The following is a 19,384-nucleotide window of genomic DNA, read 5'->3' as shown; positions in this document are numbered from 1 at the left end:
TTTTAAAACCCATTAGGCCAACGATCTCCCGAGGCCTTATCAGCATCGCTCGAGCAAGCATTCTGCTCCTGCAGAGCAGCCTGTGCACGAACTTCAGCAGAGAAGCACCGGCTTCATAACTTGAGCCACCTGGGGAACAACATGCGTATGCCACAACTCATTTCTCTCCTTCCATAGATGGTAAATTGCAGCACCATTTAATGCTCTTGGAAGATAAGGATCAATGAAAATACGACGAGGACGCCATGGATCACACCATAGGACTGCATGCTGACCAGTCCCATTGATGCAAGGCTTAAGAAGACTTACAGCTTTAAGCAACTTTCTCCAGACAGAGGTGTTGCCCGCTTTAGGATGCAGACCAAACGGAAATTCTGTCAAACAAACACGGATTCGCTCATGCAACCCAAATAGAATCGGATCTCGTTACCTGGTTCCAAGAGGCTAACTTCCTAAAACCCAAATGAAAACAAACACGTATTTTCTTTCCAAGAAATATTGCACAAAGGACAAATTTCTCTGCCACCTTTGAAGCCGCAGTTGCTAAGCTTGCCTCGCGTCGATTAGTTGCTTTCGTCGCCTCTATGATCCGTGTCAAGAAAAGCATGTTCGTGACTCGGCAAAGGATCAATCTTCAGCATGTGAACTCGAGCTTATGATTTTGGGAGCATCATTCTCATTAAGAGGACTTCCTTCAAGTTCCACAGGATGCATGGAGAGATAAAGGGGCAAACAACAATGGATGATGGGTTTTCTGTCACTAAACCACCTTAGTAAACTCGGGGAGACAGCAAAGACCAAGTTAATGTCAACGTGTTCTCACTTGTGATAAACAAAGAGAACGTACGAAAAACCTAAATTCTTATTAGAGTGGCCTAATCACGATTATTTTAAAAGCAATTCCTAATGGAGAAACTTCTGTCTAAGAGGGGAGGATAGAGTATACCCTTACTTGAGCTACTAAGTGTTGCTTTTCTCTGCTCAGCATTGAAGCAAGCTAATTGGTGAAGAACACCACTCTCCTCGTCCACGGCACGTGGAATTCGATTAATAGGGATGGACGTACACACGAAGTAGGCAGCTCTCTTGGCCATGCGACCGTGTTACAAAGTCCAGCCCAGGAATTTAAACTAATGTGAATGGAGACTACATGTATATAAAAAGCATATAAATTATAAAGTCAAGCGGTGGGCGATATTTTCCATAGAAGTATACATTAAACCGAATAACAAATAAAAAAACGGATCAGTTTGATCAAATTCAGAGAACACCCATCTTCTCCATAATTTATTATCATTGCCATAAAAATGTAAGATAGGACGTGTAGCGTGCTTGTCACCTTGTGACATCGCTCAACGATGTGGTACACGACGCGGTAAGCGACAAAGAACTACTTCGCTAATCCTCTTTCCCCCTAAATTTGCGAAATTTAGATCCCTTAAATTGCGATCGGTCTTTGTCCATCACTTTAAATGGGATCGTAGATTTTTTTGATTTAGGGGAGATGGATTTTGACTAACATTTATCTTAATTCAAATTCAAGGAGTGGTGTCTTTGGAAATCCGATATCGGATGGGCCCAAAATGATTTTAGCCCAGCTAGATGATTCAGGCCCATAAAAAGGCCCATTTGCTTCCCACAAGATGATCTCTCACGCGCTTTTCGTTCCCCCTTCTGTTTTGGCCAAAACATTTTCGCTCGCTGAAAAAATCCAAAGCTCTTGGAACTGAAACTCCGAAGAAGAGAGTGACGAGTCGCGACACGCTCGCTCAGCCACGATCACCATGTCCTCCTTCTCTCAACTCGACGATGACTCGGTCCTCTCCCCGGGATTCGAATCCTACACGGCGCACCATTTCGCCGAGGATAATAACGGCTCCTACGCTTCCGGGGATGGTTTTTTCTCGGACCAGGCGCCGGCCGCTCCCCCGGTCTACGCCGCGGTCGGGGAGTTCTCGACGGAGCCGGAAAGCGAGGGATTCGACGGGCAGTTTGGGGGTGCGGACGGCCCGGTTTTGCCGCCCGCGATGGAGATGCAGCCTGAGGAAGGATTTGCTTTGAGAGAATGGAGGAGGTGAGTCTCGCGATGTTGCAGGATTTTGAAGTTTTTTTACAGCTCGTACTGTCTAGTGAGCCGAGCTTTGATATCTTGTGGTCATCGGTGATTCGGTGTGGTGTTTTGAAGAGCTTCGTGCTCCGTTATTTACATGATGAGAATTGTATTACGATGGTTAGGTTAAAGGCCAATACGATGACTCTCGCGCTATGAAAGCGATGCTCTAACCGCTGAGCCAAGTCAGAGAAAAGAGACCCCTATAAGTGAAAGCCGATCTTTTAGTGAATTGAGGGAAATTTTTGCCTCTTGGAGCATCTTAGTGCTGTTATTACGTCGGATTAACTTAGATGACTTTGGAGTGGAGCTAATTTTGTGAGAAAAATTACGATCTTCTGCAATGCTTCAGAGATTGAATTCGCAAGTCAGCGACTAAAAGGGACATGGAACAATTAGGAAGAGAGAGACTCTCCATCATCTGCTTGTCCCACGGCTTACAGAACCTCAAATGTCCATCTGCTTATGACTTATCATGACCTTCACAACTGAGTCCATGAGATCTTACCAAGATTTTCAAGAGTGATATTGCTTACCCAAATATGAAACTAGTCTTTCTTTGGGTGATCACATGCATTTTGTTGTTACTCCTACAGAAAAAGTCTGAACACACAATAATTGAAAAATATTATGGTGAATGGGTGGAATTTTATCTTGTTTGATCTACCAACTTGGGTGATTGAGGAAGGCCTTGAGAGAGGGATAGGCAATTGAGGGGAGGGGGAACATTGAAATCAATACCAATGACTACTTACTGATCGAAGAACCATGCTACCGTGAAATAACGGGTGCATTGCTTTAATAGTACTAAAAGTATGATGCTTGTGTAGCTTCAAAGTTTTTGAAGGATAATAGTGGATATTAGAAATGCAAGAGTTCCAATGTAATAGTACATAAGGAAGGGGTGTTTTGTTACCCGTGGTTCAATTCTGTGCATGGACTTTACTGTCGACCTTTCTTTTGATCAAAGCAAAATTCCTTCTTTTGTTGACTACTATGTACTTTTTCTTCCGTTGACATTGTCATTTAAAATATGTTTACGTTATTACGTTTTTTGCAATACAAAGACAGAATGCAGTTCGATTGGAAGAGAAGGAGAAGATTGAGAAAGAGCTACTGAACCAAATAATCGATGAAGCAGATGATTATATAATTGAGTTCTACAGGAAAAGGACCATAACCTGTGAGAACAACAAGACAGCCAACAGGGAAAAGGAGAAGGTGAGCCTTATCAAACTATAATTGCAACTTAATTCATGATATTTATCTTTGGCTAATATTTGAACTTCTTTTTTATGGTGATTGTTTCTGTAACAATTTTGCTGGGCGGATGTTCTATGACATCAGTGTATTGAAGACTGTTAGTGGAGTAGTCAAGCCACAGTATTTGATTTTTAAATTTGCAATAGTTAATCAAATCAATTTAAAATTGATCTTTTGCAATCATTTAACGAACTGAATAATGCTGACTCAGAGTTGAAAATAAAGTTCCAATGCATCAGCTTTCTTTTAACATCTTGTGGTATGAGATGCATTAGTAGCTCCCATGCTTGCAAATTAGAGTCAGTCGAGTTAAACTACCCTTTAGAATCAATTCTAAGTATCAAATGTCCACCTCAATCAAATAATGAGGAGGAGTGCGCCAATGGCATATCATGTGTTTGAACTGCACTTGAGCTTCATATTTTTTTATTTTTTATTTTTGGTACTGCACCCCATCCGGACATTATTGTATATGATGAGGTAAGTGAATGCACTGTAATTGGTGGAGAATGATGAAGGGCATGGCGTGTCTGGGGATTTGTCCCTAGTGCTATAAATATACTGGCCATTATAGGAAGCAGATTTTAGGACCAAACCAAAGTAAATTACTAGTGAGTGTTTATATGATTCGAAAGTGATTAGGATCTAAGTTATTCCCTTGGAAATTTGGCTATTCACGCAGGATGGGTAAAATCAGAATGTCTTTGACCTCAACTAGTCAGAAATCTGACTAATGTCATATGATATACTGCTCACGATACATCTATGTCTTGATCTATTGTGACTGGGTGAAATAAGAGTCATTCATAGCATTATGAGTTGCGTAGAATGGGGAAGAAACTGAATGTGGTTGAATTCAACTAGTTGGAAGCTAAATCTGATTATTGTTATAAGTTATTCTCATTATGATACATCAAGGATATCTAATATTATTTTTAATCTAGTACTGGGTGAAATAACACAAACAATCATAGCACTAATAGATGCATAGGACCAGGGCTTTCATGCGGTCACCTTTGGTAGTCATGTTCTTTTTATTCAATAAATGTCATTGGCCTTTTCTGATTTTATGTCCTGGGTGGTCCAGTTGTTTTTGGCCAGCCTAGATAAGTTCCACACTGAGGCTGACAAGAACTATTGGAAGGCGACTGCAGAGCTTATCCCTAATGAAGTTGCCTCCATAGAAACTAAGAGAGGAAAGAAGGATCAAGAGAAGAAGCCCTCCGTTGCTGTTGTCCGCGGCCCGAAACCAGGAAAACCAACTGAACTTTCAAGGATGCGACAGATTCTCTTGAAGTTGAAGCACAGCGCTCCGTCCCACCTGAAGCTTTGTCCACCATTGCCACCCACCTCTGATGACTCTAAAGTCAGTGGTGCCTTGGTGGCTGATGCTTCCGAAAAGGTGGCAACTGCTTCGGTGGTGACCCCTGAAGCTGTTGCCGCTGCTTGAATAGGACTATAGTTTTGGTTTTGTCGTTCTTGTTTGGGAGCTTAAAAGTGAACATACATTCTCTGGAATGTCCCGCCTCATGGAGTTCCTCTTTTGGAACACACATGGGATCAAGTGTATCTGATCGCACAGGATTAGCTCGGTAATACATCGAGGTACAACTTGTTATTCTAATAGGGTCTTCCTAGATGGTGATACTATGCTATCCTTGATGTCCCGAAGTTCAAGGTGATGGTCTTAGTCATCTCTTCACATCACATCTAGATTCATGGTTGTGTGAACCCGATGGATGATATTCATATTAAGTTGAAAGCTGTCTGGTCTGTTCCTGGCTTCTAGCCCCTGCATAATTCTCAGGGTCAATATGAAAAAGGTCAGGATTGACTATTAACTACTAATGCTCTGAAGGAGATTTGTTTATTTTCTACTGTTGAGTGGGGTCACTTTCCGTTGTCATCCATCAAAGGCAGCAACTGAAATTCCCTGCCCCCGCCTGTTGTCAAGCTTTTTGCTGGTTAACAGGATTTGGGGAGATGGAGATAAGACTTTCAATGTGGCAATCCGAGTAAGGGATATGAACGAAATGCGTCACCTGTGCTTGATTGGTGGAGGGTGTGGATGCGACGAAGTACGTACGATACATCTTCCAATTCACAGCTCACCTGCACGAACAATTCTTTCGATTTTGGTCGCCTTAGTGGATTATCAAGACCCGGCACCAATTGACTCATTCTTAATGGGGAAGAAATGGACTTGTGCGTCGTAATTGAAGTTTGAGCTATGATTAAATGACACGATTGACACATGTCAATGGAATTGGAAGAGGGTCCAGGGGGTGAAAAACGCAAATTGCCGCACTTTTCAATGGGCCTTCCAGTGAAAAAGTGAAAATTGCCGCACATATTCTCGGAATATAGGGACCAGAAAGCAAAAAATGATGAAGCAAAACCGGATCGGGTAAAAAAAACAAGGGATCGGGTACATCAACTCACCGAGTCATCGGCTTGGATAGCCCACAGATTAATCCGTTCTGGAAACGAGCCGCAGCTGGCAATCTCCGTCAGTCTCTTCCTAAGTCTGTCATCTTCAACAGATTCGATGCTTGTAGAAATAGAGATTTCGGCAATTTCCTCTCTCTCTCTCTCCCCAGTTTGGCGATGAGCAGTTGAAGGGAAGGAGCTTCTCGATCGGAGATGGCGGGCAATTATCGCAACGAGGCGAGCAGCAGCGGCGGCGGAGGCGGAAACGGCGGCGGCGGCGGCGGCGGCAGAGGAGAGACGGTCGTCGTGGATTACGGCCGGCGGAGAAGCTCTTGCGGATACTGCAGATCTCCCATTGGGTCCAGCGTTTCTCACGGTCCGTGCATTCGTTTACGGTTTCTTGTTTCTTGTGTTGTGAGTGCGATTTGCCCGTGCTACGGCGTTCGGATTTGGATTGGCTGGAACTGGAAATGCGGTGCTTCGGTTTGCTTTTCAGCTTTGTCATCTATTGAGGTTCCCGATTGCTGGAATTACTGATTGCATATTAGTCTTTAGTTCCAATCTGCTGCTTCATGTGTGTATCAGCTTGCGCTGACAACTTTTCCCCTTTCGGATTGTTTCTTTCTAATATCTCTTCGACTTCGGTTGCAGGCTTGTGGGCGCAGAGCCTAACCGTGGATGACTATCAAGGTTGGTAGAATTTCCTCTTTTGAGAGTAGGGCAGCTCTAGCTTGTCAATGCGCTGTGCTAATAAACTCTCCACCGCTGTAGATTCGTAATGTGCATGTAGCTGCTTTGACCTATAGAAATTTTCGAATGTTGTAGTCATTCTATCAACTGTTAAGACATGCGGGTATGCTTCCTTATGTGTGTATTTAACTGCAAGAGCTAAGAGAAAACGTTGGGGAGCTATGGTCGATGCTGAAGTTCCGACTTGAGATGTTTCTGTTCCTACGCCTTCCCTTTTTCCTTTCATTCTTCTTTCAAATGTACCTGATGGATTTCTCTGCTAGTTTTCTCTCTGCGGCAATAATGGGTTGGATAGATGTTATAGTACATTCGATGATTGTGCATTTTTCTTTTGAATGGCAATTAATACTTTGATATTCATCCTGTAGATCTCCTTGATCGAGGATGGAGGAGATCTGGCTCTTTCCTTTACAAGCCTGATATGAGTAGCACGTGTTGCCCTTCTTATACTATCCGCCTAAAAGCAGCAGACTTTTCTCCTTCCAAGGAGCAAAATCGAGTATGCAGACGGATGGAAAGGTATTACTTTAATAATGTCTGTTCATCGTGGATTCTATTCATTGGATCGTTGCATCTTCGCATGCGACTCTTGATTGTATTGTCATCATTGCATTTTGCAAAATCGACCACCACCCTGTTTTCAAGACAGCATTCAATTGTGGAGTCCATTCTTTGTCAGTTGATTAGAAGCATTGGTCGTGAAAATACTATTTACCCACCATGAGGCTAGTAGGCATCGGAATGGTATCTCAATGGATAACTCCATGAGTGGAATTTTAGTTTGACGTCACTAAGATTTCCAACCTAGGGGATTTTTCTAAGTGAAAGACCTTTGCTTTCTTTGCTCCTTGAGAAATTTCTCTTGACTTTTTCACTCCATGAAGCTAAACTTAACAAGTTCAATGGTTGGTAGAATTGTTCTGCTTCTTGTGCATGTCAACCAAATTGTACCTCTGAGATGAGGATTTAGCAAAGTTGCACTCTGGATATAATGTTCAAGAAATTCTCACCATGGTGATTAGTTTCTAGGTTTTTGGATGGTACACTCAACACCGGAGCCAAGTATGAACTCTCGGAGGATTTAAGTACTTCTAAAGTGACATGTGATTGTGAATGTCATGGAAGGTCAAGCTTGGCAACAGTTGAACCTTCTGTGGGCAAGGAGGGGGACAAGAATGAGCCAGAACAATTTATGTATTACTTGTCTGATGCAATTGATAAGGCAGTGCATACATGCATTGAAAGTGAGATGTTTCCTGCCAATCTTCAATTACCTAAAGCTTCTGTCAAAGGAGTCTCCCCGACCAAAAAGAAGAAGCTAGTCAAAGGATTAGAAAATCTCTTGTATACCAGTAACATTGCTTTCCAATTGGCTGCCGCTATAAAGCGTGCACGATCAGAAGAAAAGGATGAAAAACAGTCAAAATTCTCTGGAAATTTGGCAAAAGACCAGCTGCCTTCTGAGTTGCTTCCTCAGACTATTGGAGAAAAGTTGGCGCAGTCATTGTCTGAGATGGGTGAAATATCTGGCCTCTTGATCCAAGCATGTGACGGACATCTTAACTTTTATTCTATTGCAGAGCACACTTCAGCAGATAAGGCTGGCCAAGAAAAGTGTCTCTCTAAAGAATCTTCAGCAAGAAGTGGAAACAAGAGAAGATGTTTGGTGAGGTGCTGTAGCTGTTGTGCAGGAAAAAGGCGGAAGCTTGAGATTCTTCTGAAAAGATCCACTTTTGAGCCTGAAGAATTTGAGCTGTACAGACGATATCAGTTGAAAGTGCACAATGACAATCCAGACCATGTCACAGAGAGTGCGTACAGGAGATTTTTGGTTGACACACCATTGGTTTTTGTTCCCCCTTCTGGTGATGGTTTAGTTCCTCCCTGCGGTTTTGGGTCTTTCCATCAGACATATGTTATTGATGGCCGATTAGTTGCTGTTGGTGTGGTGGATATCCTTCCTAAATGCTTGTCAAGTAAATATTTATTTTGGGACCCTGACTTTGCCTTTCTTTCTTTGGGAAAATATTCGGCTTTGCAAGAAATATCTTGGGTGAAGGAGAATCGAGTTCACTGCCCCAGTCTTCAGTATTATTACCTTGGCTATTACATTCATTCATGCAGCAAGATGAGATATAAAGCAGCGTATCATCCATCTGAGCTTCTATGTCCCCTCCGTTACCAGTACGTCACTCTTGCACTTTCTTTCTTCTTTTCTTGAAACTTTATTTTTTAGGGTCTTCCAAATGTGAGGAAGTTGACTTTCAAATTCATCATTTCTCCTAGTTCTACTACGTCACACTTAATAGTCATTATGTAAGCTCTGATATTCTTTTTTGCGTGTGCAATAAGTTCCTCTGCATATTATCAAAGCTAATGCATATCTCAGGTGGGTTCCCTTCAACGTTGCAAAGCCTCTGCTTGATAGAAGTAAGTATGTTGTCCTGTCAGATTATAAAGACCAAGATGAAAAGCCGTTGCTGCCTCCAGTTTCTGATTGTATCAGTGAACATCAGCCTGACGAAAGTGAGCATAAGGACTTGAATGATCTTTTAGTTGAAGACGAAGGGATGTTTGACCTTGATGACGAAGAGTCTGATGTTGAATCAGAAAGTGAAAGCTTTAATGTGGAACTCTCTGAAACAGAGGATAAAAATATTGGAAATACTCTAATAGGGTTTCAGGGGTCTCGCCTGAGATACAAGGTATGAATATGTCATTGGCAGCTCTAAATCTCTTTTCTTACTGTATTTTTTTTTTTTTTTTGGTCGAACTTTTCTTTTCTTATTGGTTGACAAGCTCCCTTTGCGTCCGTTATTTGACGTTCCACTGTTGAATGTCATTTTGAGTTTGCACTGGCTTTTTGGTGTCTATAATAGAGAGGAGAAGCCAATCATTTATTTGTCTGGACAGTTCTTCAGACAGTGCCCTGCTTTTCTTTAATTCGGGCCACCAATTATTTAGTTGATTTTACCCGTCACACAATAAAAATACGTGTTTTTTTCTTTAATTAATGGAACTCACGTAATTACATGGTCTACTTGGTGTCTGGAATAGAGATCTGTCTCGTGATTGGCCTGTATATACACTTGATATACCCAATGACTCGTTGGTCTATTTCTCTGTGAAGGATCTGCAAGGGACCTTTGGTCTTAGAAACCTGGAAGCCCAAGTGCGTCGGTACATGAGGGTGGTTGGTCGAGAGTTGTCTGAGCGAATGGTCTATTCACTTGAGTGATCTATTTTTTCGAGAAAGAACAAGGCAAGTGTTACCACAGGTGATGTTAAGCGGCTGCTCATTTGCTGCCTGAATAATGTCATCTTTTCAGGACTGATCCAATGTCAGTGCCACCCTTAGGCTTGATTGATGTATGATGTGAGCACGTGCTGCTATGCCTTACGATGTTCTTCCATTGAACTTGTTGATTTAGTCGACGAAATTTCAGATGAACCTTGTCCCTGCGCAGCGTTATTTTCTTGTGTCGTGACATAGATAATCCCCTAAAAAGGGATTGCCTGTGCATTTCTCTTGGACTTTTCCATCATTGCAGTGGCTCTCTCTCTCTCTCTCTCTCTCTCTCTCTCTCTCTTGTTACTCATTGTTCTCACATTGTTATCCTCATAGGATAAGAGTAGATATCAAAAGATATCCACCCACTGCTTAGGTCCTCACCAGTTCAAATTGTCATTTTCTTTTCAATTTTGCCACTCACCGTTCCAAATCCACCCTCAATGAAAACTTACTTGCCCAAAATGTTAATCCAACCACTGCTTAGCCCCTCTCCACTTGGTGCTGTAAACGCCCATGACGCTTTCACTGCCTCCACCAACTGTCGTCCACCGTCGCCCCAGTTGAGCTGTGCCTCATCAACCTCCGCCGGCATTGAGCGCCACTCAAATCTATCAAGCTCTGCTGGTGTCGAGCTCAACTCAGATTTGTCAAGTTCAACCTAGATCTGAGTCGATTTGTCAAGCTCTGCCCTCTTCAAGACTAGAGATGTCGAGTTCGGCCCAAATCTGAGATCATGCCCTACCTTGGCACAGAGAGGGAGGGAGAGAGAGAGAGAGAGCGGGGGGTAGGTGCACAAAGTGCTCCGTTGGGTTTGGTGGCAATACGGCATAAGAATGTGAGCCCCGGAGGGGTAAGGGGGAATGGTTTAGGTTTCGGATAAGATTGAGGGTATAATTTTTTTTTTTTTTTTGTGGATTTAATAGTAACTCCGAATGCAAATTGATGTGGGAAGGAAAGTGGAGAAGGTTTTCAAAATTATCTTTTGAAATAATTTTCATTCGAAGAAGGGTGAAGTACTAAGGGTGGGTTTGGTTCAAGATTCTCAAGGGGCTTTCAGCCCTCAAAGCCGATTGAGAGAATGCTGAAGCGTTTGGTTCAATTTTAAGTCGGCATTTGGCTAAATGTTAGCCTTGAGCTTTAAGCATTTGGCCGAATGCTAAGAAATTTTTTTCCTTCCAAAACTAACCATATCAATTCCTTATATTTTCTTTTTTGCCCATTTTTTTAACTGTTTATCTTCTTCACCGGTCCGGCAATGGGCAATTTTTTTAGTTAAAAATTAAAAAATTGCATTCAAAGCCCTTTTGGAATGTTGCTTTTACCAAACGCCATTCAATCGAAAGCTCATTTTCAAATGAGATTTTATTAAACGCAATTAGCATTTTTCTAAATCCCTTTAGGTTGAAGGCATTCGCATTTCCTCAAAGCTCATTTCAACTGCTAAATCAAACCCACCCTAAGAATCAGCAATAAGTAAACATTTTGTATTTATGTAAATAATTGACATGTAAATATTTCATATAATAGCTTTATTACGAGATATTTGGTCTGCTATTTAATTGAAAGAAATTATTGAGGCAACTTTGATCCATCCACACGGTTGCCTGCTTGTGCAAGCGACCATCTCTAAGGATATAAAATACTCATTAGAAAGATTTGGGCCATGTCCATCTAGTTTGGTCACACAATCCTAGTATCAAAGCAAAATAGTGGAGCGGTCCCTCTCTTATGATTAATTCTCAATCACTCACCCTCAGCGTATAGGGTGATCGACATTCACGTCAACAATTTTCGGTCAAAATTGACTAAATAAACTCATTTGGTTAAAGGTAAAAAGGTTTAGAATTTAATTGGCAAAATTAAACAATTTAGAACTGAATTATCAAAAAAGTAATAGCTTTAGGACTTTCAGGGACAATTTTCCTCTCGTCATCATATTGTAAGGATAAATTGTGTCGTTTTCTGAAAAAGGAAAGAGAGAAGAATTTGTCTTCCTACGATCCCGGGCATGACCAGTTGGGTGTGACAGGGCGATCGATCGATCATTGAGATTTTTATTTCGGTGATCAAATCATCTCCAGAAGCAGTTCGGTTTTGACAAGAGCAAGGAGATAAATTGACGTTGGTGGCAAATTGACCACCACCCGGAATCACTACTTCCACCAGAAAGAACGAGAATGAGCTGTGGGATAAAAGCGAAATCAAAACGAGTGACGTGCGCCGAACTTTACGGGAAGGGGATCCATCAGGCCCGACTGACTCGCGCAAAGGTCGCGTTCTTCATGTGGAAATTATAAGCAGTTCGAGAGTTCGGATGATGTTTGGACCAAAACTAGAGTTTGGTTGATGCACTGAGTTTGGATCGAATGGACAAAGAAGCCCGCTTTTTATCATGGCGAGCAGCTCGGAAATAATTTCTTCTAATGGAGAAAAAGAAAATTGCACGCCCGATGATGCTACGCCGATGCTGACGACCAGGTTCACCGGGCACCTTGGATTGATGAGACCGAGTAAGACGGACGAACGAACGTTGAATTTAGTAAGTAGATTGTGACCGGGATGTCTGAGTAAGGGCTTGCATAACTCGGGCTTGAAAAGTTTAGCATTGTTTCTCATTTCATTATGCATATGGAAGAACTGTTCTATGGTATCGGCATCGAGGGCATATGCGAATATTGCGTGGTTTATAACTTGATTCCCCAATTCTAAAAAATTTATCCTTTCATAACCGGTGTTTTGGTTTCGCGAGTCTGCCCAACTGTCAAGTGTATTTAGTTAGTACATGCAGTTCGCCAAAGGAAGTACAAGAGTAGTATTTTCCGACTTAGCCTGTATCTCTTCATTTTTCGCCCATGGAGAGGTTTAATGGAGGAGAGAAAACTCCGACATCTACTTGATTATCCTTTGAGAAGTCACGGACAGAACAAAGGGAATTTGCGAGGATCGAAGCAATTCTCCTGTCCTTGGTTCGTGTCCAGCTCGTGACCAGGCCACTGCATAGCTCTAAGATGGCTACCCTGTGAAGTCCGTGATCAATCATCACTTGTTCAACCACACAAATAACCAGCAGCAAGAACATGCACCAGTCTCGTGAGAAAATGGCAACGTACAAGAGAAGATTGAATATTCAATTTAGATCAGAATGAAACAATAAAATGTTTGTTTTCCAATCATTTCATTTGACAGCAAGTGGCAGCAGCTGCCGAACAAGGAATCTTCAGTCGAAAGTAAATTCACATTAGCTGAAAGAAGAATATATCGGAGGTTATGGAATGTACATTTGGGGAGTTCAAACGGGTAATCAGACGTCATCAGCGTCGCTACCCCCGATGATATGTGCTTCATGAGTGGCCCAGTAATTGCTTCCATCAGGACCAACCAACTTAATCCTGCTCAACAACAGAACATTTTTAATTGCTACAACCTTAATCGCCCTAAGTTTTCCAACGCACAACTGAAACGACCGTTCTGTAATTTCACAATGTCTACTGACCGCTCGAGAACAGATTTTCCTTCTTTGTACTTCTGACTCTTTTCGTGAGCAGTCTCCTGTAAAAACCACCCAAATCACTTGGAGCAACAAAACTATGTGTGTTTAAGCCATCATATTAAAGTCGCTGCATCCTGATCTTACATATTTCCACCCAACAATTGCTCCACAAACAACGCAGAAAATGTCAGCGACAGTGTGCATCCCAGTCATCATCATTCTCTCTTCTCTCTCACCAGTAGACACATTCACTCTGCCAAATAATTGAAAAGATGAACAATCGTGCGATAGAGAGAATTTTTAATTACTGTTCATCACCCATGATTTGAGTATGCTAGTGGAAAGTATCATTCAATTTCACCACTCTAGCTTGTTGACATTTTCATGAATGCCTGCAGACAGATATCCTAATTTCTCAATTCGAAAATGTAATAAACACACACAAAAAATTGCAGACGCAGACTATGGCCAAAGGGGCTGCCTCTTCAAGCCCAAAAGTTAGTCACAATTTTAGACAGCTCAGGAACATTCTAACATCATTAAAGGAAGCCAAAACTGTCAAGTAAATAGAGCCCTAATCCAGTGACATGCTTCGGATGTATCAAGCAAACTGAAAAGCCCCTTCCCCCCAATCAAGACATGATTTTCTATACTGATATAACAGATGAAAGCTAAAATGTTTTCACTTTAAAAAAGTAAGAGAATTAACTCTCATGTGCATCCATTTAGTTTCTCCTCCCAATAGACACATGTACCGATACAAAAGGGTGCCAAAGTCAAGAAACACTTACACCTTGTTGAAGAGGTAAGCTCTCCCATGCCTGCAGTGGAAAGACTGAGCGAAAGAACACAAACAAACCCGATGTCAGAATGCGCGAGTGAGCTGACAGCATACTAAATCATCCTATTGTGTAATGTAAGTTGCAGCAAAACTAGAGACTGCTCCGTTTAGTAGAACTCAATATTCTCAGTTTGCTCCTAGAGAAACCAAATTTTTCGGTAAAGAACTAAATCAGGAATTGCTAGGTAGATGACAGTTCTCTCAACTTATCTAGGATCACAAGTAGGTAACTGATGGAGCAGTAAGCATTACGACCTCATTCGCACTCTATAAGTGGAAAAGGACAATTGGCAGTTAAGGTTTCTAATCATGAATGTCCGGCGCATTCTGAGTTCTATGATTATTTTGTCTTGGACTAACAACCCCACTCTAAGATTGGCTGCCTCTTATAGCAAAGAAACGTCAATAGCATTCTATTATGACAAGGAAATTCCAGTTCTTGCTTCAAAACCAAACAAGGATCAAATCTTAAGATGACACAGGGAACAACTGCAAGAGTGAGAGGCCAATCTTTTCTCAAAGCCTATAAGAGTCGGAAAGAGACTATAACATCCATGGTCCTCCCACCTCCCCAAGCAACGCCTTTCTCGAGAATCAAACAACAATCATTTCTTTTTTCCAAGATGAGGATACAGCCATCACAATTTTGCATTTACATATGTTAACTAGAAAGAAGCCAAGGATCGCCCTGTCGAACCACTAAAATGCTTCAGCTGAATAAGAACATACAACTCCAAGAATATCTTATCGACATTCCAGATAAAGCATCCATATACACAGACTCGAGGCCCAAACTGCTCTCAATGCCCCATTTTTTCCTTCAAACTAAGACCAGATCTTTAATTCGGCATTGCACCAATCATCAACTTCAAGGGCCACAGTCGTTGCTCTTAGCTAGTTTAGCTTAATTCATTTTCTTTTTATTTATGATGAAGAATGCCCATAACAAGAACTTCAATTGAGGACGGAGTATCGAGCACCCGTCGTGATCGTCACTGTAATCGCATCTAGTCCTTAGTGACGAACATCAACCCATCATCATCTGCGACAACGCCCGAACAAAGCCTCGGCACAACAAGAAAAGCCCACCAAACGATCAGCAGATCAACGAGAAGAAAACCAAGAAAGAGAACCGAAGATCCCACCTTGGAAACGATGTCTTCGCCAATCGCGAGGTGGGTCTTGCAGTGCCTACAACTGTAGATCTTCCCTTCGAGAGTCACCACAAATACTCTCCCCATACCTTGAACTTGAAGAACCCCTCTATCCACAGATGCACAAACAGCCCAAGTCAAAGAGAAAAAAAAAAAAAAAACGAAGTTGGGGGGGCGGGGGGGCAACAGAAGAAATGAAGAACACGACGGTGATTCAGATGAAATGGGTGCTGAAGGCAATCGGTGAAAGCAGGCGCAATGATGAAGAGGATGGAGTAGTTGTGAAGTACGTGAAGAATTCGAAACAGAAGGGAGGAAGAAGAAGAGGAAGAAATTCAAGGAAGGTATAATATTTGCGTGAATGCAATTAGACAGTCGTTGCGTAATTGAGAGAAATGTGGACACGGAGTGGAGGAAGCAATCTCCCATTATTTAAATTAAAAATATTTATAGTACAGTAACAAAAATTTCTTGTGATTAGTTAATTATCAAGACATACATGTGAGTTGAGTTAAAAAAATTTAATATTAAAAAATTAGAGTAATATTTTTTTTTTGTCGAGAGGAGTAATATGTTGACCGTCTTGAATTTGTGCCTTTTTTGGTAATCTCTTCAGTCGAAGATATTAGATTTCCGTTGCACGTTTCTAACAAATGGTATTAAAGCTGATCGATGGACTCCTAATCTGTTTCGGTGTTTGATTAATGAAATTGAATGTGATTTTCGAGTGATGGGCGTAACATAATATCTCGATGAGGATGGACATGAGGGTTGGGTTAGGAAAATTTGGGTTCGCTCGTACTTTAATTATATCGTGTTAAATGGAAGCTCTCGAATTCGTTCGGCCTCGGATGGCGATGACAAGTTGGATTTCGTACGACTTGGGCATCTGTCGAAAGTCATACAGCTTGGGATAGTTAGATCAGGTCAAGGAATGCAAAACGGGCGGGTTCGGGTCGGGTCTCGTTTCTTCTTCTTCTTCTTTTCTTTTGGGCCAAAGTAATTTTGGGTCGTTAAATAGGACCTAAGCATAATCTTATTGGGCCTCCGTGGCCCAATGGAATGCGTACAAACCAGTTCAGATATCCGTTTTGGGCAAAAGGATCCAATGCTTGTCCGTGTGTCGTCCACCTTTATACACCGCGCTTGAAAGTGTGTAAAGAGGGTCGATTCTATTGTACACCGCAATCGGATTCCGATCGATGGCTTCTCTTCATACAAATAAAAACCGCAAAGAACTTTTGTCACAATTATAAATCATCGACTCCGCCGGCGATTAGACGATTATCGTTCGTCCGATCAAAGCTTGTCTTAAGCTAAGTGAGGTTTTTTGTGGGGCGTTGAACTTTAAGCGGTGTCTTTAGACATTGGGCCGACTGAGTGAAATTTGTTTAGGAGTAATCGAACGAAGCTCAAAAGCCCATCTTGGCGAATGTGGGGCGTGTTTTTTTGCACCAGCTATAAGCACGCTAGCTTACGAGCGGAAAACGACGTCGTTTCGAACTTTCTTCCTAATACCCCCCTCCCCCTCCCCCTCCATTCCTGTGTTCTTCCCTAAATCTCGGTGTTGCACATCCCGACTTGCACCAAACTAAATCAATTTCCGAGCCGGGTCCATCACCAAATAGAGAATCGATGACGAACCAGAGATCCCCGATTGCGATCCACCGGATCGGTTAGTTCCTAAAAGCCTGCGAAATTTTCTTTCTTTCACAACAAAAAAGGTTGCAGTTATGTTATTTTTTTATGCAAAAAAATGAATAATTTGAAAAGTATTTACCTGAAAATGATTATCCATATTGCTTCCGACATTAATTCAACGGGAAATATTTCCATTATCAATAGTAATTTATATCTCCAATATTTTGAATTTTCTCGTTAATTCATTTTTTTGTCAAGCGGTCAATTTCGAATAAAAACAATATATATCTTTCTTTTTCTTTCTTTGTTTTTAAAGTAAGTTCAAAATCAGTTCGACCCAGAATTTCTCAACAGGATATTCTCAACCGGCCGGACATCCACATCAAATCGGGACTGAGCTGTTCGGACAAATCCCCTTCCTTTCGGGTCCTCAAAGAGGGAACGCCTTCCGTTTCTCGACTTTTTTCTCTTTCTTCCTCTTCTTCCGGGGTAAACGCCATGGACACTTTTGTACGCAGTAGCGACGCCCACTGTTTTCACCGACGCATCTTCTTTCAACTTCTCCTGCGTTGTTGTCATTGTTTCTCTTCGCGCAAACCAAAGGGAATCAAACCGTCATTTCCCCACCGGACGACACATGCATGTGATTGTTATATATGCCCGCGGAATTCCGATTCCAATCGTCTGCTCGCACCAAATTCTCTCGTTCTTCTGTGATCCGTGCGTTCCGATCGGAATTCAAGATGACGCGGCCAGCACGTGACGGCGGCGGTGGCATTTTAGAAGATGGATTAATATCATGAAAAATCATAAATTGGTATACGTGTGACAAATTTACCTCAAATTATTTTTTTGACCACAAAAAACTCTAAATCAGTACACATGTGATAGATCCTAAACTAATTTTTTTTATCGCAAAAAATTATAAACTGGTATACTTGTGACAAATTTACCCTCTATTAAATTGGGTTAACATCACGAAAAATTCAAAACCGATACACATGTGACAAATATAGGGTAAAAATCTCAAGTCGGTACACCCATCAATTGCAACGTGTCACACAACTTAGCATTTTAATAGTTAGATTTAACGAAAACTAACGGAGGGTGAATTGGTCACAGATGTACCGATTTGGAGTAAAATTGTTATAAGTGCACCAGTTCGAAATTTTTTGTGGCTAAAAAAACAGTTTATGGTAAATTTATCACAAATGTACTAGCTTGTTGTTTTCCGTGGTATTAACCCTTAGAAAATTTAGCCACGCTTTCTGAGTGGAATCGGAAGTCGGAGAATCGAACCGGTTGTCCGGTTGGGTACCAATCCCGTTCCAAGTTCTAGGGTATACGGGGTAAGTTTCAAATTTCATAAATCAAAAAATCAATTCCGACGGATAGGTTTGAGCTATAACCTGGAGCCAACCTTTGTGTTATTCTCATTCTATGTCTTGGTGCGATATTGCTGTATTTTATGGCGTTCGATGATGAGTGTGCCATCTAGAGCCATTAATCCGAGTTTCCATTCTTTGCGATATTCACCGCAATCGTTGGATGAAAAACACAGGTGGAACCTCTTCAGTAGATCCTAAAACTGGTGAAAGGGCAAGTCCCGAGTTTCAAAATATGCATGGTATATTTCAGATTTAAAATTTTAATTATCCGATTCGGATAGGCATAAATCGATCTTGAAATCGCTCACCTCGAATCATTTGCCTCTTGCGCCGGTGCCTGGCCGGTGAACTTGGCCGGACTGCATCGATCAAGAGAGCAACGAAAGTATAATGCATTCGATGATTGAGATCGATGGTTTAATGATTTGGTCAATACGACAATAACAATAGGTAGGTGGTGTGGCTGGTTAAAGACCATGCGAACTCCGACCAAAAATAATAATAAAAAAAGGCCATGCGAACCCCCGGCGGTAAGAGGTCGCTATCGGACTGACTCTTCCAGAGCAAAGCCGTACCCGCACGTGCAAAGCCTGGGGCTGGGGTGGAAAACCCATTCGTGCGAAGCAGGCGTTGTTGGGAAATGAAATCGAACTTTTCTGGTACGCTTTGGAGTTATCCCCTGCGTCTTTCGCTGCACACGTGTGGCTCAGACCTCGTGTCTCGTGGTTGACTACCCTTTGACTCCTCCATTAATGTCTTCCTCCCTCCCTTCCTTTCTTTCTTTTTGCCTTCATAATCCTCACACGACTTAGAAACAGGCCGCGCTTAAAAGGAAGGAAAAAATAAAAACAGGAGAAGAAGAACCCTAAAGACCAAAAGATTTTGAGACTAACTCATGAATGAATTCTGTTCTCTCTCTCTCTATTCGCTAGAAAAATGAAATATGTTAATTATAATAAAATGCTCTATTGAATATAGCCTTAATTTAAGATGAATCAGTTAAGATGCACATGTGAGTTATGTTA

At 41.7% G+C, this 19,384-nt stretch overlaps 3 protein-coding genes across 5 annotated transcripts; 2 read left to right on the top strand and 1 right to left on the bottom strand.

The window, feature by feature from the left end:
* Positions 1-1,687: 1,687 nt before the first annotated feature.
* LOC115748203 (clathrin light chain 2) lies at positions 1,688-5,029 on the top strand. Its single transcript, XM_030684652.2, has 3 exons — positions 1,688-2,074; positions 3,178-3,331; positions 4,461-5,029. Exons 1-3 carry the CDS (start codon positions 1,785-1,787, stop codon positions 4,821-4,823), a joined length of 807 nt encoding a protein of 268 aa, XP_030540512.1. The 5' UTR covers positions 1,688-1,784; the 3' UTR covers positions 4,824-5,029.
* Positions 5,030-5,803: 774 nt separating this feature from the next.
* LOC115748140 (arginyl-tRNA--protein transferase 2) lies at positions 5,804-10,087 on the top strand. 2 transcript variants are annotated; one of them, XM_048283925.1, is made up of 7 exons: positions 5,805-6,179; positions 6,455-6,493; positions 6,922-7,072; positions 7,583-8,737; positions 8,943-9,153; positions 9,231-9,258; positions 9,684-10,087. In XM_048283925.1, exons 1-7 carry the CDS (start codon positions 6,017-6,019, stop codon positions 9,707-9,709), a joined length of 1,773 nt encoding a protein of 590 aa, XP_048139882.1. In that variant the 5' UTR covers positions 5,805-6,016; the 3' UTR covers positions 9,710-10,087. The 2 variants fall into 2 exon arrangements, with proteins under 2 accessions (XP_030540427.1, XP_048139882.1); XM_030684567.2 differs by having other exon boundaries at positions 5,804-6,179; positions 8,943-9,258.
* A 2,865-nt stretch (positions 10,088-12,952) lies between these two features.
* Positions 12,953-15,700, bottom strand: LOC115748179 (protein yippee-like). Of its 2 annotated transcripts, XM_030684628.2 has the most exons (6): positions 15,527-15,700; positions 15,322-15,481; positions 14,127-14,170; positions 13,480-13,588; positions 13,339-13,394; positions 12,953-13,234 (listed from the first exon to the last, which is right to left on the bottom strand). In XM_030684628.2, exons 2-6 carry the CDS (start codon positions 15,415-15,417, stop codon positions 13,147-13,149), a joined length of 393 nt encoding a protein of 130 aa, XP_030540488.1. In that variant the 5' UTR covers positions 15,418-15,481; positions 15,527-15,700; the 3' UTR covers positions 12,953-13,146. The 2 variants fall into 2 exon arrangements, with proteins under 2 accessions (XP_030540488.1, XP_030540487.1); XM_030684627.2 differs by having other exon boundaries at positions 15,322-15,699.
* Positions 15,701-19,384: the final 3,684 nt, after the last annotated feature.

Source organism: Rhodamnia argentea, chromosome 8 (genome assembly GCF_020921035.1).
Source record: "Rhodamnia argentea isolate NSW1041297 chromosome 8, ASM2092103v1, whole genome shotgun sequence".
NCBI classification, from domain to species: Eukaryota; Viridiplantae; Streptophyta; class Magnoliopsida; order Myrtales; family Myrtaceae; genus Rhodamnia; species Rhodamnia argentea.
The sequence above is the reverse complement of the archived record's forward strand: the minus strand, read 5'-3'. Positions and strand labels throughout refer to the sequence as shown.

Excerpts from the sequence above, each read along its gene's own strand:
- LOC115748140 (XM_030684567.2), top strand. The coding sequence starts at position 6,017 with ATGGCGGGCAATTATCGCAACGAGGCGAGCAGCAGCGGCGGCGGAGGC. Across the intron at positions 7,073-7,582 it reads GTATGCAGACGGATGGAAAG|GTTTTTGGATGGTACACTCA; the intron begins GTATTACTTTAA and ends ATTAGTTTCTAG. Across the intron at positions 9,259-9,683 it reads GGTCTCGCCTGAGATACAAG|GATCTGCAAGGGACCTTTGG; the intron begins GTATGAATATGT and ends TTCTCTGTGAAG.
- LOC115748203 (XM_030684652.2), top strand. The coding sequence starts at position 1,785 with ATGTCCTCCTTCTCTCAACTCGACGATGACTCGGTCCTCTCCCCGGGA. Across the intron at positions 2,075-3,177 it reads GCTTTGAGAGAATGGAGGAG|ACAGAATGCAGTTCGATTGG; the intron begins GTGAGTCTCGCG and ends TGCAATACAAAG. Across the intron at positions 3,332-4,460 it reads CCAACAGGGAAAAGGAGAAG|TTGTTTTTGGCCAGCCTAGA; the intron begins GTGAGCCTTATC and ends TGGGTGGTCCAG.
- LOC115748179 (XM_030684628.2), bottom strand. The coding sequence starts at position 15,417 with ATGGGGAGAGTATTTGTGGTGACTCTCGAAGGGAAGATCTACAGTTGT. Across the intron at positions 14,171-15,321 it reads GCGAAGACATCGTTTCCAAG|TCTTTCCACTGCAGGCATGG; the intron begins GTGGGATCTTCG and ends TCTTTCGCTCAG. Across the intron at positions 13,589-14,126 it reads GCTTACCTCTTCAACAAGGT|AGTGAATGTGTCTACTGGTG; the intron begins GTAAGTGTTTCT and ends ATTATTTGGCAG.